The sequence below is a fragment of the Pocillopora verrucosa genome, chromosome 4, assembly GCF_036669915.1.
Source record: "Pocillopora verrucosa isolate sample1 chromosome 4, ASM3666991v2, whole genome shotgun sequence".
Classification (NCBI taxonomy): domain Eukaryota; kingdom Metazoa; phylum Cnidaria; class Anthozoa; order Scleractinia; family Pocilloporidae; genus Pocillopora; species Pocillopora verrucosa.
Genome location: NC_089315.1, coordinates 1,826,122 through 1,845,058, shown reverse-complemented (window position 1 = coordinate 1,845,058; position 18,937 = coordinate 1,826,122). Strand labels below are relative to the sequence as shown.

At 36.6% G+C, this 18,937-nt stretch overlaps 2 protein-coding genes across 2 annotated transcripts; one reads left to right on the top strand and one right to left on the bottom strand.

The window, feature by feature from the left end:
• Positions 1–8,744: 8,744 nt before the first annotated feature.
• LOC131772652 (transmembrane protein 115-like) lies at positions 8,745–13,870 on the bottom strand. The gene is made up of 9 exons (XM_059088610.2): positions 13,802–13,870; positions 13,596–13,723; positions 12,926–12,995; positions 12,592–12,666; positions 12,362–12,453; positions 11,570–11,681; positions 10,769–10,968; positions 10,070–10,222; positions 8,745–9,498 (listed from the first exon to the last, which is right to left on the bottom strand). Exons 1-9 carry the CDS (start codon positions 13,862–13,864, stop codon positions 9,300–9,302), a joined length of 1,092 nt encoding a protein of 363 aa, XP_058944593.2. The 5' UTR covers positions 13,865–13,870; the 3' UTR covers positions 8,745–9,299.
• Positions 13,871–15,948: 2,078 nt separating this feature from the next.
• On the top strand, positions 15,949–17,264 carry LOC131772669 (serine--tRNA ligase). The gene has a single exon (XM_059088630.2). It carries the CDS (start codon positions 16,001–16,003, stop codon positions 16,859–16,861), a length of 861 nt encoding a protein of 286 aa, XP_058944613.2. The 5' UTR covers positions 15,949–16,000; the 3' UTR covers positions 16,862–17,264.
• The last annotated feature ends 1,673 nt before the right edge of the window (positions 17,265–18,937 follow it).

The window sequence follows — 18,937 nt, the reverse complement described above, 5'->3', positions numbered from 1 at the left end:
GACCAAAAAATCCTAGACCACTTCTCCATTCAATCCACAACCATACATTCGATAAAAAAACTTACTGCGGCTGTTTTCCGCTGCAACGCCAGTCTCTTCTTTGATCTGATTACTCCTTACAAGAAAAGCTCGAGGCATCTCAATCTCTGTTAATGAGTATAAAACCTGCAAAAGTCCAGATGTAAATAACACAGTTATTTCACAATGGACTGGTGAGGCATATCTCTACGTAAGTACTCCAATTGGAAAGTTAAACGAAATCGGATTTTGAGTGCAAGCTTACCGTGCAATACCTGGCTGGCCTCTCTCGTGGTTTTCAGCACCGATGTGCATTTGAGTTCGAGCTGTTCAGAACAAATGAACGCTACTGGGGCGCACTCCTATATCAGTCTTAATTGCTGTACCTTTTGTTGCTTCGCAAAAGAGAAATACACCGACGTCATAAAGACTTTTACTGATTAAAATGTAAAACGTTAATTGCTTTTTAGACATCAATGGTAATAGACCATTATTTGAAGAACCTTTAAAGTTATGCAATAAATTCTTGACTATAGTGAAATTTATCCTCTCTTTGAGATATAAATTCACTTATCATCTGCAAAAAATGTTTATAACAGCTTCCAGTTTCTTTTTTTTTTTGACAGAATTGAAAATTTCACATACCATGGAAATCACTACTTTTTCTAAGTGCTATATTTAGCGCCATTTATTTCGACTGCTCGCCCATGTTTTAGGTCAGTCAAAGCTGCATTACTCAATAACAATTGGAGCCATTTGTTACCTAAGCTCCTATTGCTTCCTTTCCGCATAAAGTTCATTGAACTAACATTTCTGATCCATTCACTAATACACCAAAAAAAAACGGGTATCATTGTGACTCGGAGTTTCAGTGCATCAACGTAAAAAGAAAATCGGAGATCTAATTGAAACCAAGCAACGTGCTTTTTCTTCAAGCACGAAACAACTCACAATAGGAAAAGATATTCTTGCGAAATAAAAATGAAATTCATTCTTCTCTTTTTTAAAGGAAGTGACGGATTGACCATCGCACAAAAATAAACAGAAAACATCAAATCAGACAGGTTTATTTTCACACGTAATCAGTATGTTTAGTTTGTGCACAATTGGGTCGTAGAAAGAGAGGTAACTCATTGAAAAGAAGAAAACCTTTGAATAGGAGTGTTCAACCCTCACCCTGTTTTCTTGTTTTTTTGTTGTTGTTTTATTGCTATTTTTGTTTTTAAAGTTTTGGTTAAGTGAATCCACAGCTGAAAAGTTCATGAATTTACACAGTAAGATAATATAACTCTCAAGCTTGTAAACTTCTTTTTAAAACTATCTTCACTTCTCGGTAGCATTAACTGTATTTTACATCCAATTGTGGTTAAATTTATGAAATGCAGTTGGTTCCAGGCAGCTGTTCACAGCTTCTTGAAAAAACTCAAATGACAAACAAGACAGGCGTAATATTTGAGCAGGTGAAACATCAGCGCAAGCGTTTGTTTAACTTATATTTGGTGAATTGTAGTTTTGAAACCCACAATCACACGTAAAATGGGAATTCAGGAAAAGATTCAGGCAGTTGACAGTTTTCCATCGTCTGATGGAAACTTTCCTGCTGCCAAAGGAAATAAAAATGAAATTCAAACATGAAATTCAAGAAGGTTCCTTTTACCCGCGCGAAATGTTTTAAGTAGCATGTAGCACGCATGACGCGTGTGAAGAACTTCAATCTCGTATCCTCGCGACACAAAACTTCAAATCTTTCAGGAAAATTATGCCTGCTGAACGGTTGGTTTCCACAGTTTGGAAATTTACACAGGTTTTAACTGTCTACACTGTTTCTCGTATCGTTCTAAATATGGAAAATCCCAGTTTCTCTCTCCTTCGACCAAGTGAATACTTAATACACCACATAATTTTTTCTGATACAAAAAAAAAAATTAAAATGCGTTTGTGAAAATATTTGGTTTTTTTTTTTCACGATACTTGATTTATCTAAAAGCCTATTCTCTACGTTTGTGCAAGGAATTGTAACATGAGAAGTAATTGGCCCATTGAATTTCTGATAGTTCGATTGAAGAGAAAGAGTTTCTCGATTATTGAGAAGTTAGCTTTTTTTCTGCAAATAATTTTACTAAATTAAACAGTTATTAACGGTATTTCTCTAAAAATGAAAATTTATCATGACAGTATTTGTTCTGGAGACTATTCACCAGTTAAGAGTCAATGGAAACTAAGGGGGGTGTGTCTCTGCACAATTCTTTTGTAGAGAGAAACAGGTAGACACCGTATTTTAACAATGGATATCAATCTTATTTGTTCCAAGTATCAATAAAAGGCATTAAAAATCGAGTATTCATTTTAAAAGACTTGGGATAGATATTCGACACAAAAATGGCTCTAATTGATCTTTTTGTCCACACGAATTTAAATGCAAACAATAACTTTCAGGCTCCAGCAATAAGCTAATGGCCATCATGAAAAAGAGAATTTGTTTTGTTTGTTTGAAGAGATAGTCATTGAATGATGTCTTTGAAACCGCTTTCCTCACCAAAAATTCACCTATAAGGCAAGTAGTTTCACTTAAAGATAAGGGAAATGATAATTTCAGAGTCAAATGGAGTCCGCCTTATGTACTCGAGTGAACACTCTCTTGGTGAAAACTATTAAGCGATCACTTTGTGAGTAACCTCTTTGTTTCTCAGTCATGAACTGGCTGATGCTCGAATTCTTTAAATGTCCGCGATCACTGAAGTGGGCAGACATTTATCAAGTTCTTTTGTTCTGCGTCTTCTGTAAACTGCGACCGCACATATGATCCCAAAACAGTTTTTTGTTATCAATTATATAAATCCAATGCAAAATATACAACAAGTCAATCGAGTACTCTGGATATCATGAAAAAAAAGGTAGCTCTGTTATGAGAGACTAATTTCTAGTCCAAGTTCCAAAAACGAAAATGAATGACCGAGTGGATTTCGTGAAGTATGTTGCTTGAAGCAGGAAACTTTTTCTTACTATGTATTTTTTCTTTACTGTGACTTATAAAGCAAAAATATCAATAATTAGTAGATCTACGTGGTTTATTACTTTAAGCAAACGCTTTCCCAGCACCAAGGAGTGCCTTTTGAGAGACTGGGCGTAACTCAGTTGTTATAAGTTCCGATGCAATTTTCAAGCATGATTTTTAACCAAAGATCGTAATGTTCATACACTTTCCACACCTATACATAGTTCTCCGGATTATTTATGTTAAAGTTACTTCATTTTACGTCTGATTAGTACTTTTTGTAAAATGACAAGCGCTTCAGTAAAAATAAAACGACTTTCAAGAAGAGGGTGATAATGATGGCAAATAAACTCCTTCTGGTTGTTTGCGGCTACCTAATAACGACCTTCCTCTCCATCAAGTATTACCAGAAACCTAAAAGTACTTCTCTTCTACTGAGACTGGTCACTGTCATTAAGTTTTAGCCAGTTAAGTAAGTGCGAACCGACAGTACCAGATCTTCACAGGATAAATAATTTACCAGGAAGTCGAAGATTTATCTTTCTTATGGCGGTTGCGCTGCATAGATTAAGCTTTCAACGAACAATGCAGAAGAGAACAGTGCTTTTCATCTCATAAACACGACAATCGGGCAATCACGGAGTACAAGGGTCACTACACGCGTTAAAAGGTTTCAGTGGAGTGACAGCTTTTACGGCTAACGGTTCATTCCTTTCCACTGTGATTAAAGTAATAAATTTTCTGCGGTTTGGCTTTTTTACGACTACCAGGTAAAAATTTGTTAAGTTTTTTCGCCTAACGGCTAGCTTTTTTGACCGTTTTATGGCTTAACACCATTGAGACCCTCGTGTTACACATGGTAAGGGCATCTCAAGGTGATACTTGTTCATTGGGCTGACAAGTAGGTACCCGCTGTACTTAGAGTTTTTAATTTTTTCCTTTATTTCCCAAGCATTTAGATGAACATGATAATTATCGATTCATTTCTTGGCTCATCTGCGTTAAATGAAATGTTTCATTACACTCTTGAATCCCACGATGCCACTGCAAATAAACTGTTCAAAGCTGAGGTGACATTTACCTCTAGTTTCCGTTCGAAGAGCTGCCGTCGCACAAGAATTCATATGAACGTTTTTGTCAAGAAAAAAATAAGACACAATGCTTTATACAAGCTTGGTTTTTCATAAACCTGTAAAGCAAGTCTTTTATTTTGTCGGAACTATCGTAGTAAAATCATTTCATAATGAGAATATTTTAACAAGTCTCAGCATGAATTGATGGTAACAGTACGTGAGGTCTCTATTTCCAAGGTAGAGGATAAAATCGGGATAAGTTGTTTCGGAGTGTTTACTGAACATTATTTTCAAAGGGATTAAATCCGTAAAATCCGTATTCTCCTTCTTTTAACCGAGGTTCGACAAAGAACTGATTCAGGCCCATCAGAAACATTGGTAAAAGATTTACATTGTGCCTGAAAAACTTAGTGAATTGAAAAAATAACTCTGAAAAGATCAGACTGGTAGTATGTTGAAAGGTACATTACCTAAACGTGCAAGAAAATGGTAATCTCAGTTTTTTTTTAATTTGAAAGAGCCACTACATGCGCCGATTATAAACAGCGTTCAGTCTTTCAATAATCGGCGATCATACGAAATGTCCACTAAATCAGAAAAACTGAGTAATCCAAATTTTTTTATTCAGTAGAGAGAATTCTTTGTAGTAGTCTGAACTTTCTTTTGTATATAATTAGGCATTATCTTTCGAAGGAGTAGACCTAGGTCTACAGTCCCTAGCTTGTTCCAGAGTACGTCCATCACCTGTTCCCGGTGATAAGAATACTCTGAAGCCTCTCAGATACCCCACCTCTCCCATAGAGACAGACACCTGAGAAAAGTTAACAGACTGAATACTGTGTGAGCAACATTTATTGTTATTCAAGTACATATAAATCTGCTATAGTGTGAACCCTACAATGGAATATTGAAAAAGAACATCATGATGGTACAACCCCTTAAATCTAATTTAAAGACTCATTTCTCCTTGTTTACCGCAAATGTGTAGCTACTTTTGTTCGTGTTCAACACTTTTTCCTTTTCCAGGTATGCTTAAGGCCTTGATTGCTTATCGCTTTGACATGTTAATCTTTTCAACCGTTTAAACGAATAGTTAGTGGTGATAGCCAATTAACTCTTTTCCGCTTATCCAAGATCATAATTCATAAAAATCCTATATTCTTTAAAGAGCCACACAAATCGTTTCACTTAGATTACGTACCATTTCCTTCAAGTGACCAGTTATTTTTCATAATCTTTCTATTTGAAAGAGAGTAATCATAAGGAGATATTTGCTCAAAGGGAGTTTAATTTGCAAAGATGTAGTTTAACTGAAAATAAACAATAAATTCTTGTCTGCATTCACATCTTTTATCATAATACACCTCATTGTCACCGCTTGAGTTTTTATTGAGAACCTCCTGTAGTGTAGCAACTGAGCGCCGGTGTATTGTGCTTTGAGTAAGGATTACTCTTTAACGTGTACTGTGATCAAAGGTTGCAGCATTTCAGATTATCTTTTGCAGGTAAAACTAACAATAAACAATATTCTATTGTAGGCAGTCTAACAACAGAGGGTCGAACTGATGAATACTGCCACCCTAACCAAACCCTAACCCTCTTTCCAGTTATCTTTGTCATTCAAATGTGATTTCGTTGAAAAAAAAAACCAATAAAGATAATGCATCGTTGACTAAATGACAATAGTTGTTCCTGTTCAAGTTAACACGTTGATTTACAATTGATTAATAATTGATTTCTGATTAAAAGGTCAAGGCGTAACCAGAAAATTAACCTTTGATTCATAAGTCAAAGAGTTTTGGCCGCGCGTTCGGTTTAAGAGCACATTTTCTTCCCCTAAAAAAGCTGTTTCCTGACCCGCATGTTATCGTTTGACCGGAAAACAATTTGGCTGGAAAACGCCAATTATACTCTAAGTGATTTCATTTTGGTCCTCTTCCATGCAATTTTTATGAAACTTTCGTAATTAGATTTCTTACTTATCATGTAATTCCTTTTCATGAGATCGAATAAAGACGTTATACGATTTTAAGTCCAGCGAATTGTTGGAACAACACTGTGGAACAACAGTTTTCAAACGAGTGTCGCAAGTAATCTGGACTATATTGTCGATCGATTGCATTGGTTTTACTTTACTTTGCTCAGAGGCCAGAAAACTCGTGCCACTCTCTCAGCCAATCTGATGTAAGTCTAACACCAAACTAAACTTGGTCGCCCGTGTCTTCCCGCCCTTATTAGTTTTAGTTGGCCTTGGCTCCTCAGGTTACTTCCCTCTCTCCTTATTGGCCGTTGTAAATACATCTACTTTGGTTAACTTTGGTGTTGTTTTTACAGCACTCGATCGAAAAGCGCTTTAATGAAGCTTATTTCCCACTTATTCGTTCACTCAAATTAATTTCGACCAACGACTCTTAGACTCAGTGAACCTCAGAGCTATTAAATTAGGAAACCGCTTCAGGTAAATCTTTTAGTAATCCAATCAGAGCGTGAACCCATTTGACTTTGTTGACTACACTTAAATTAGTTTAAATGTGGCTCATACTCAGGCCTTTTTTCTGCTTGATTGTGCCAGGGAAATTCAGCGATAAACCACCAGAGAAAGCAAGCATTAATGGGCAAAGTCCCAAAAGCCTTCAAATAAGTTTAGTCCAGTTATTTTCTCCAATTAAAATACAATGACACCCATGATGTCTAGATCTCAGTGTACCACCTCATAACGTAATCGGTTTAACACTTTTTTCCTGTAAAGAATAATTTGTAACCTGTTGTCACTGCCGCTCCCCCTTTTTTTCTTGCTTCATAAACCGGGCCTTAAAATGATTTTCTTTTTTGCACTTCAATTGAGTCGAGGAAAGCAAGTGAGGCTTCTCATGAGTGAGACGAGGAGTGCATCCTCTCGCACGCGACTCCTCCTTTACCTTGTGCTTACTTTTGCTCGTTCGTTCCGGATCAAATCATATTGGTGAAGATTTCCTCATCTAGGATCATCTGCGTAGCTGGCGGATTTCGAGCACCCAATGACGATAATCAAGGTGCGCAGATGAGAAGCAATATTCTTTCCCATTCCTCTAGCGGCTTAGCGTCTCATTTTCACGGTCCATCGCTTAAAACTGTCACTTAACCCTTTCCATCACAATATTTTATTGGTAATTCTCCTAACTGTCAACCAGACAATTCTTATAATGTTAGTTTGGAGAATTTGTTATTGGATCAACTAATAATCTGTTAATTCACATTTATTCTCGTAACTTTCCTGCTTGATATTGTACTGATTTGTAAGGAGATATTGTCTTGGTCACTTAAGGAAGCAACGGGTTTACAACTATTGGCTAGATTCACGATATATTTCTCCTAGCTACTACATTATCTGACATTATAACATAGCGCGTAAATTTGTTCCATAAAATTCAATTGCGTGAGCGTGCTTCATATTCCTATTGTGCACGCTCATGACGTCCGCAAACAAATCCCTCGAGAAAAAAAATTTTCTCCGCCATTTTTTACTCTGGGATTTTACTATTAAAAACTGGTTAAGACTTCGGCGGGAATTTAAGCTACACATGGAAAGTTGTGAGCCAGCTGATGAGGAAGAAATGTTTTCCTGAAACAAAATTATCAACGCGCTGAAGCGTAGCAGAGGGAATATTAACCCCTTTACAACATTTAAACCATCGGGTTGAAAATGTTATAAAACAATTGGTTCATACGTCAGCTGTGCGTTCATTGAGATATGAAGCACGCGGGAAGTTTGAAGAGCACGAAAGATGCGTAAGAGTTGCTTGAGGCGTAGCCGAGGGCAACTTTAGCTTCTTTCGTGCTCTTCAAACTTCCCGCGTGCTTCACATCTCGATGAACGCACGCTGACGTATGAACCAATTATTAATTGAAAACTGGCTCAGTGAACCTTTAAGATTTGAGCATTTCACAACATAACTTATTTAGAAGATACCTATTCTGATAAATTCACATAAATTTCATTCTTTATTTGTAACATTTCCTTTTACTGAACTAAATCTTGTTCTCTCTCTTTATAACTATGATTAAATCATGTTTATAGATACATCAAAAACGTTTTTTTCGCATTTTCACATCCGCATGTCCCAACAAACTGGACTTGGTTGTAAGAATTCGTGAAAATACGAGCACCGCTTTTCAGAAAGCGCTCCTCCTCTAAAAATTGTTGAAACTACAAAACACTTCCAAGGAAAAGCTCGGCAGAGTATCAATGACTCGTGAAAGGGAGGCACTATGCTGTGATTCGTTTACATTTATACTTCCGTTCATCTTTTTTTTTTTTCGCCACGTTCTTTATCGTCGAAAGATTCCCATTATTCCATAATTCGTGCATAAAATATAAATACATAAATAAGCGAACAAAAATTAGAGTGAGGCAATTTTCAATTGACTGTCGAAAGTCATCCGGGCAATGCTCTTCCTTGACTTCGCTTTGTGATTACTCGAGAAAACTCGTACTACCCTCTCAACCAATCACACACAAAACTAAACCTTGGTCGTCCGCGTTTTCCCGCACTTCCGGCAGTTGGCCTCTTTTTACCCTGAGGTCTCAATGACTCCTCGTACTATTTTCCTTGATTCTGACTAGCTGCTGTAATTTCTTCGGTTTCGTTCAAGCGACACTCAATTAAAAAGCGGTCCACCACCACACCATAGCTTTAATGAAACGATCATTAATTCAATAACACTGTAAACGAGACAAAATTATACATATAACGCTTTATCAAAAACCGATAGCTCGCCACAGGTCTTTCTCTTTGCATCCGGTTCGTAAAATAGATTACTTCGCCGACAAAATGAACATTCAGTCAGCAATATAATTTATAACTCTTCTAAAATGTGTACATCCAGCTGCGCAGCAAGATTCATAGCTATGCAGAATGACTCTAAACTTAGGTGTCTCTCTTTGAGAGAACCGACCTAAACGCTTATCCTCACTGCAGTGTCTGCATATTTTACCTAACTAGTGACTTTACCCTAATCCAGAGCGGAGTATATCAGTTGCTCTTGATACCAATTTCAGAGAGTATTTAGAATTATTTATATATTACGTTGAATCGACGACAAAAGCTGAGCCAGGTTGATCAAAAGCTGTCTAGCACTATTCCAGGGTTTATTGCATATGTTACTGGGACAATTATACCTGAATTAAACCCAGTTATGCTTTGAACAACTCTACCCAGCGCAAATTCTATCTGTTACGTTGGGACACTTGAACTGTTTGGCACTCCTTCAGTCCTTTTTGATGTGCCCTGATCAACCACTATTTCAGGTACCTCTTCCACAGCACCTGGACTTTGTGGACTGTCTTTTCCTTCTGGTCCATCAAGCGAAGGCCAACTAGAGGTCTGCTCCAATTTTTGAAGCCTCTCATTTAAAGCTTTCAGCGCCTTTTGTCTAAAAAAAAAGGAAAACGAGGAAGCATTTGAAGTACAGTTCTCAAAGTTAGAGATTGAAATGGAGTAATGTTCAAGAGGGTTATAAGGAATCTGCTGGAAAATACAGAACCAATATGGTATTGTGTCTACAATTGTAGAGCAAGCTTGATATTTCCATCACAAGGTCCTCTACATGAAGCCCTTGGCTCCTGCCTCTACCAAATAGTTCAAAGAAACTCTTCAAGCACTTGATTGCAAAAATCCAGTCTCCCAAGTGATACTTAATGTTATATCAGTAAAAAGTCAGTTTCATCTACTCAATACCTATCAGCTGGTGGATAAAGAGTATACCTACAGCACATAGAAAAGCTCTGTCTAAATTTGAATTTACTCTAACTTTTAATAGAGTTAAGAACTTAAGAATTGAATAAGTTTTCAGATATTTACTTCACCAGTTATCAAAATGTTTCCTGTTTTCTTCCCAATTTTAATCAACCCTTACTCTACAAGTACCATGTCCTCAACATGATTCATGTACTGACCACTAAGTCTCAACCAGCACTATCTTCTGTCAAAGAAAAACACTCTACCTTCTCCTTTCAGCATCTGCTGGATCCATTCCTGGTAAACTGATTGTTATGGCTGATGGCGCCCCCACATCGTATGTTCTGATAGGTTTGTGGCACACTTTCAGACCAATCAGTGTGTTAAATACAATTGTTGATATTGTCTTCACTGGTGGCCTGTGTTAAAAATAGAAAGCATAACTATTACTCAAATTTATTTCCTAACACCTTTAGAGAAAATACCCGCTATTGAACCAGAAAACCAGAAAACAGGAATGTGTCTACAATGTTTATCATGATTGGGCCAATCACAATCTGGACATGAGATCAAACCAAAAAGCCAGTTAAGAAAAAAAGTGTTACTGCTTTCAGTTAAGTTTTTCTTTATCTAAATTTTTTTTTTGAGGTCACATCACTATTCCAGAAATATTTCAAGTGTTCAAGGTTTTTTGAGGTTCACATTAAAATACATTTGTTGCTAGTGTAGAACAAGAAAATGGGATAATGGTTGGATGATCCATCACTGAGCAAGAGGGAACTCATAATAAGCTGGCCATAACCCCTGAACCTTTAGAATCCTTAGAATTCTCATGTGTATATGTAATTCTCATCACATCTTAGCTGGATCATCTGTAAATATTGTAGGGTGAAGTTAACACTGGTCACTTCTGTGAGTTAAAAGTCAGATTAATTAAATATAAATACTTATAACAGCTCACTTACTGTGCAGCCTCTGGGAAAAAGCTTGCAAAGGAGAAACTTTCACTCAGGTCTCCTTTAACACCTTTGCCACGTGGCTGATAAAATCTCAAATAAACCCAGGCGATTATTGTTCCTGATAGAACCATGATCAAAAGAATGACAGGAAGAAAGCCAAGTATGCACAGGAAACTGTATACAATGACAACTAAAGATGGCACATGCTGAAAAAAATTGATAAATCATAAAAAGTAAAAATTTTCCTATTATCACTTGTAACATACTACTTGACCCTTTAACTCCCAGATCAAATGTTCATTCTCCTTACTATCAACCATACAATCCTTATAATGCTAGTTCTGAGAATTAAGTATTGGATCAAGTAATTATCCCCAAATTGATATTTTTCTTAATTCTCATTGCTTATCTGGTTGATATTGTATTGATAATGTGAGGAGTAATTCTGTGTTGGTCACTCATGGGAGTTAAAGGGTTAAGGTAACTTTGCAAAATAACCTCTTCTTTTCCCTTCTGCTGTGTTCTATTTAATAAGACCAATTCTCAATAAATTGTCAAAAGAAATGGTTTAGTTAAACACCAATATGTATGCAAACTGTATTTAGCTATGCCACTACCAACAAATGTTACAAAAATTTTCAAAAAGGGTGCTGCACCACATGTAACAACAATTTCGTTGACATTTGAATAAAATGTCATTATCCATCAAAATACATAAAAAAAATAAAGTGTTATAAACAGGGTGAACTCTGAAACCCACTTGAAACTTTTCTCCCAACCTGTGTAAATGTGCCCTTAAAAACTTACCTTAACACGAAGGCCAATTGAGGACAAGCCTAACTCCTGTTCAGGTTTGATCTGTTTGAATGCAACCACCATCCCAGATAAAATACCAGTCATGCCACTGAACTGTAAAAACCTTGGAGTGAAATAAAGATGTTAAACTTAAAATTGACAGTCTCTGACTCCCACTCTCACAATAAAAACCACCTGATCTTTGCCATAATTTCCTGGAACCAGATAACTCTTACAGTCCTATGGGGCCAAAGCACATCTTGGTTCCTGTAGCAAAGAGCAACTTGAAGTAATGCAATCCCCCCCCACCCCCCACAAGATGGAAAATTAGTAAGCCTGAGTATTATTTTTATAAAATAAAATCTACCCTGACAGTTCACTGATGACCATTTATACTTTTGAGCAAAGAGTACTATTGTAAAAAATAATGCAGTTCTACTTTAAGACAAAAAAAGATTCCTCAACTAGACCTGGCACCTTTAGTACTTGATTGAGAGTCCTGTGCTTGAAACACTAAGCTCTTGTGTTTCATAACATTGAAAAAAGATACATTGGTGGTTGAAAGTTACCCCTCTTAAAATCCCATGATAAGAGAAGCAAATGAGAACTTAAAGGAGAACAACCCAGGAAGGCAGGACTTAAAACCAACTTCTTGTTGTTAAGAAAATCCAACAAAAGACAAGCATGAAAGTTAAGGAGGTAAGTGTAAGAAAAGCAATTTACACACAATTAGGTCTGAGGTTTTACCCTGTTTTTCTGTCTTATACAAAGGAACTCAATAGGTGCCAATGATACATGACTTACCACATATGTGTGTCAAATGTTGCAACATATGCTATCACACAAACAGCTGATGTAATAAGTGATGTTCCTATATCCAAGATCAAAAAAAATTTCTACAAAAAGGGAGAGAAAGAAATCAAACTTTTAGTCCAACACTAAAAATTAAGACTCTTGTTTCCAACACATGCAGCAGTGACATGACTTCTATTATCAATATTTGTATAGAAAATCACAAAGAATGCCACACTTACCAAGAATTCAAGTGCTCCCCAAAGAGGTTCTAGCAGCTGGCCACACAACACAAGAACTGCAATATCTATTAACATCTAAAAGACAGCAAATGTATCTCTGGTTGATCATTTTTAGTTTTTAGTACACCTACAGTAAGGAATCCTTTGACATATTTTCTGAGCACTAAATAAAACGGTCACCTAGTACATGAGGTCTGAATCCTACTGAAGCATTTGCCATACATAATGTTGTAGAGAAAGGGCAATTCAAGTCATATCCATACAAAATTGATTCAAACTACATACATCAGTATATTTTTGCTTGAAATAATCAGAACATTTGGTATACACTCACATTCCAAATTCTATATTCTATAAATCCTCCAGTTATTAAGGTCCATATTCTGAAATGTGGTGGAATAATGCTGCAAAGATATATCATGTCATCAAAATACAAATAAAATTAAAACATTTCCTGGCAACAGTTAAAACAGTTATGACCTTGTTATACAAATAATAAACACATTTTTTCTGACAATCACAGTGGCTTAACCCCACAGACAAGTTTCTGGTTTGAGAATCAGATGACTATGTAACAACATAAATATAAATTATATTTTAGTAAAAATCATGAAAAATCGAGATGATATTACTAACACCACTTTCTTTTGATATTAGAAAATATTAACAGTAATTAATGTCAAGTGTAATGACATATTTTTAGCTTGAATCTTAAATTAAAACCAGCTCTACCCAGGGCATGCATGAAAAGTGTAGGATAAGTATTAAGCTTAAGTACAATTTTTTAAAAAGGCCCAAGATGCAATTTAAGTTTCAATATGTCTGTGGCTATCATTTTAACTCTAAAAGTGCAAGATAAAAGCTCTATTTACTTAAATTGCTTAGAATCGAAATTAGGAGAAAATAGAAATATAATTAATCAAAAATTCAGTTTAAGAAATCCATCCACAAGATTCGAACTATACACAAAAACATACATTAAATTTTAAAACATAGCAACTTACAATCCAGGGGTAACAGCAAGCACAGAATAAACATTAGGTAAAAAACTCAAGCAATACAGCAGACAAACAGTCGCACAGGAAAACTTTACTACCACAGAGGCATCCCCCAACGCCTTGTTTATTTGTGCCTAAAATCGGACATTCAGGGTGAGTACAAATGAAGGTGAATTGTTGGAAATTCATGAAAATTATCGTCATCCTGTTACCTTCACACGATCGAGATCAAAAGCAGCCATATTTGTTTGGATGTTCTTGCCACGCATGCGCATAAATCACGGATGACGAGTCACAAAATGACGTGTCTCGGTCCAGTCCTTCTGGAGAGATTCGCTGTCAGTCACGATATAAGACGTGATGATAAATTGAAAAGCAAAAAAAACATATGTATATATTTATAGCGAAAGAGCTATAGTCCATTACGGCCTTATTCAACTTCCCAGGGAAAGACTAGCATGAGAGAGACTTTCTTCATTCATACAAAGACGAAAACTCGAGGTCTGCATAAGGCATGAGGCATTACAGTAACATTTCATTCAGTTGCAAACTTCGTCATGTTCGTCAAAGTATTTCAAGCATTCTACAAATATACCTGACTGAAATTTTTCCCAGCTGTTCATTTCAAATTTATTTTGAGCGACATATCGCAAGTACGTGCTCTAATTTACATAACTAATAATTAATCCTCACCTGGGCGGAGAAGTTTAAAATGGTTAATTGGCAATGACATTTCACGCTGGTGTTCCATCGTGCACACAAGTTCTTTCACCTTTGGAGAAGAAACATTGTTGATCTCGCGGACTGAACAACGAAGCTTACACACAAAAGAGAAACCCCTATCACCAAATGCACTGTTTCTCTGCAAATTTAATTAAGCACAACATCAGGCGCAATTTCGTGATCAGTAACAAAACATCTATCGGTGTTTTTACTCAAGCTATTGAAACTTAATCTAATCAATTACTGGAATACAACGCGTGCTGTGCTGTGACTGATTAAAAAACCAAGAGGATTAACCCTAAGATTTAGGTACAGAAATTGTCGAAAGCGCCGTGTTAAACTGGTAAGGCAGAATATTCAGTACTATAGTTTTTTTAAAGACCGTTATATCAGGAGCGCGATTAGCAAAATAGAGATTCTCATACATCATCATACATTGTTACGATTGCCCAACCGAAAGATCTTTTCAAACCACAAACTGCAAAAAAAAAAGTTTGGAAGTTTGAGTAGTGATGCATGCTTAGCATGCTGAGTAATTGACGGTTAAGACTATTTTGGCTTTGATTTTATGGCACTCAGTCGCAAAGGACTCTTGAAAATTTTCTTTGTTATTAACGCAATTTATTAGCAACCGAATTTGTGATAAATTTGAGTTTTTTAGGGTCTTAAGTTTTATTACCAGTGATATACGTGACTATGGATGGCTTCACAGTAAATTCGAATGATAGCTCATCCAATTGACAACCAATAAAATCTACTTCAAACAATCTTACCGACACTTCGTTTATAAGTGTCGTGAGTTTACTCAACAAGGAGTGGTAAATAAACAGTTTGTTAATCCCTGCAGCTATTTTAGGAACTTTGGCACTAGATAATAAGTATCATTACTTCCCTCATTCGCTAATATTCACTTAAAAGAACCGCAATATGTAATTTTTGGCTTCATTCATTGACGATAAATTAACAAAGAAGCGCCGATCACACTTTTGCGAAGATAAGAAGCACTTAATTGTTTAAAAATTTAATTCGTTTCCGAAAAGTTTACTTTACTCATTCTGCTATTAATCAAAACTCATTAAAGTTAAGTTGAGTTGCAGCTCGAGACGAATGTAAACTGCAATAAGATGTTAAAAAACTTAATCCTATCTTCCGGGTCAAATATTGAAATCAGTAGAGTTTATACCACGTTTTTGTCTTTAAAGCAGCATCAAATTGCACAATTATACGAAGGAGTTTGATTGAAATGGTTCGAGAGATTACTTCAATATTTGCCAAGGAAACGGACAGCAAACCCAGTGTAATGTTGAGAGCTGACCAGCAATGGCTAAAGTTCCCTCTTATGAAAATTAATTATAAACTCCTGATGACTTCATGCCGCCGCGAAAACCTTAGCAGGGGTCGATTTAAGCCAAGTTCGTATTTTCACCGGTAGGCGAATCAAATTACGAAAAGAAGTCATTAGGTAAAAGGATGATTGCAAAATTCTAAAAGATACACGAAAAGTCAACAAATATAATCTTTTGTTGCACAAGATACAACAAGCTATTGACAAAGAGGGACGCTTGAGCAATCGTAAATTAAACCGCAAGTGCATGAATAAAATTAAGTACAATTTTATGACAAGGAGACCCTGAAATCTAGAGTTCATTGTCACAGTCCTATGAGGCAAAAAAGGAATTGAGAACAAAATGCACGGGAGGAAACACATGGCAGGTAGATCGGAAATTTCACAAACTTTAAAATTTAAAGGGATGAGAAACTGTCAAGAATCTAAGAAGCTTAATTCTTCGGTGGATAGGTTTAAAAAGGAATACGAAAAGAAACTTCGGGAATTGTCGGTGCAGCAATCAGTTCTCCTCGAATCTCAAAGGAGACGAGAATCCCGAAGACGCTCTCTCCCCTCAACGGCTGACCCAAAGAGCGAAGATGAAATGAGAAGCGTCGCCGAAAAGATCTTGCAACGGAGTTCTCTCTCCGATTCCGCCTTGGATCAGTACGCTAAGGGGCTAAGATCTGGATTAAAGGGCGAAAACAAATCTCCATTATCGACGTCTCCTCTTCTAAAATTGCCCAGTATAACAATCCAGAAAGATGCAGGAACAGGGAAGATAGAGTTAGAGGATGTCACATCGATAAAGACGCCAAAAAACAAGCTCAAGTACTCGAAACAAGCGCAAGCAAGGCTGGATATACAAGATTTAACGACCAAGCTATCGAACGGTTATTCCGCATCCATTATTGCATCTCCACCAATGACGAGATCAGCGCGAAGGGGGAGTTTACAAGTCACGAATTTGTTTTCTTCGGCTGTGGAAGTAGCTGTCTCAAATCGAAGGGTGTTGATGCGGAGAGGAAGCTGCCCTGACTTGAGCTTAAACCTGTGGGCTAAGGACAAGAAATTTATCGGGGGGAACTGTAGCGGGACATTCGAAAACCAAAACTTTACCAGACAGGTGGAGGAGATGAAGAGGTGTCGATATTTGAGGTTTCCCACTTCCATTAGAGAGGATGATGAAGAAAAAAATGAATCGGGTTTTACAGAAAAATGACCATCTTAGTAGCGAGTACGGCAACTGGGAAAGGTGTAACGATTTTGGAGGAAATCGTGTTTAAAGTTCAGAAACTAACTCTCACTGTGGATTAAAATGTAACAGCTTATTCACGGATGTACCTGATTCCAACAAAAGAATAAGAAGGCAAAGGTGATCCATTCTTCTGCGACAAAGTACAATGTTACTCAAATGTATGTACTGCACATTTCTCAATTTGTATTATGACTTACTCTTTTCCAAAGGCATGCACTTATCAGTCATCGATGTAATAAAGGGATTTCTGAAGAACTGTCTCTCGCTCGACTGTAGACTGTAGAATGTAACGGTTTCGCAAATTTTCAAACTTTTTTTGTAGTCCTTTTAACTGTGAATCATGCATTTTATGTTGGCAATATACAAAAAAAAATCCCTACAGGCTCTGAAATTATTCCCGGAATAATGATGCTGGAAGCTAAAGAAGTGATTAAAAAGTATGTTTTTTACGCTTTAAAATCAAAATGTTTGTTTGACAAAGTCGATTGAATGGTATACCTATTTAGATCACTGCCGAGATTGTATGAAGATTATGAGAACATAAGACATACAACAAAATAACTCAGTGGAACTAACAGCTTTTTCTTTCAATCAAATTTATAATTTATTCAATACCCTTGACACTATTGCCAATCGGTGAATGCATTCTCAAATAGTGACGATTACCTGCTAACCCTGAGCAGCCTACGAGCAGCCCTTCATCCTACGCTTCGGCACGAACTGTGGAAAATGTTTCTGTGACACCAAATAACTCACTTCAACACATGGGTCTTCATAAATTAGGTTTTAACAACAAAAACTTTCTCTCTCGCTACCAAAATTCGAAAACGTCCTGAGTCGTGTCAACACGATGTAAATTAATTTGCATAAGGTAATTGCCATATTAACGAACTTGTCATGCAAAATAAACGAAAACATTTCGGGTAGAACGCTTTTCCGCCCGTCGGAAGGTACGAGGCCTTAAGCAACGCGAGAGATCTGAAAGGGGTCTGGTACTGATTTATTGTTGCTATCAGACTCGCAATTGAGCAACTTTGGGCATTACAAGCAAGAACACTCCGCAACAAGTCATCATGCTACATGTACCCCGCGTTGCTTTACAAGCCGGTTGGCATTTTGCCAGCAATAAAAATTAGGAGCTTTATACAGTTGCAATATGCTACATGGCACGAGTAACAGGAAATGTAACCAAGCAGACTTAACATACAGTGAGTTTATGCTCAAAACCTGACCAAAAATATCAATTAATGTCCCCCGAAGATCTCTTCAAAAGAAAACAAACGCATGAATACCACACCTATCCCTAAAAATCTGCACAAAATTCTCAAAATTGTTGTTATCAAACAATATGAACTAAACTGGGCAAAAATGTCTCTCACAACCAACAAAGACAGCACTCGTAAAATTATTTCAGACAAAAAGACTCGTGCCTAGGAAAAGGACCGCTTTTAATAATAATAATAATTTATAAATCCTCAAAATCAAAAATTGAACTAGACTACCACCAACGTTAGTGGAGCAAGGTAGAAAATGCTAGATAATTAGTTACATGTTCTACCGTAAGTGCCTTATTGTCTAAAAATTTCCATGTTATCAAAGAAGTTTCAAGAATTAAACACAAACGAGACTGTTTACTGATAGTGAAGTCGACTAAGATGAAAATGAGTCCATTGAAGATCGGTATTTGTTTTTCTTTGCAAAAATTGGCGTCATGACCACCTCACCCGCAAAGAATTTACGTTGGCGGTGGTTTTCTTTGGTATCTGACACCTAAAATACGGTAACTAATGGCTTTGTTTAGTGGCGTGTCGACGACCATTACGTTTTTTGCATAAAGCGATAATATTTCAGTTTTTAAAATTTCTTTATATCAGACGATGGAAGGATATTTGTCACAAGAAATGCAAATAACTAAATTGAATGATAAAAACCTACACGAAAAGATGTATATGTCCAACATTGACGCCAAGACACGAACAAACAAACAGCATTTTCCCGTTCATCTTTCCAATTATCCGAATGGCCAGCTAAGTAGCCGGG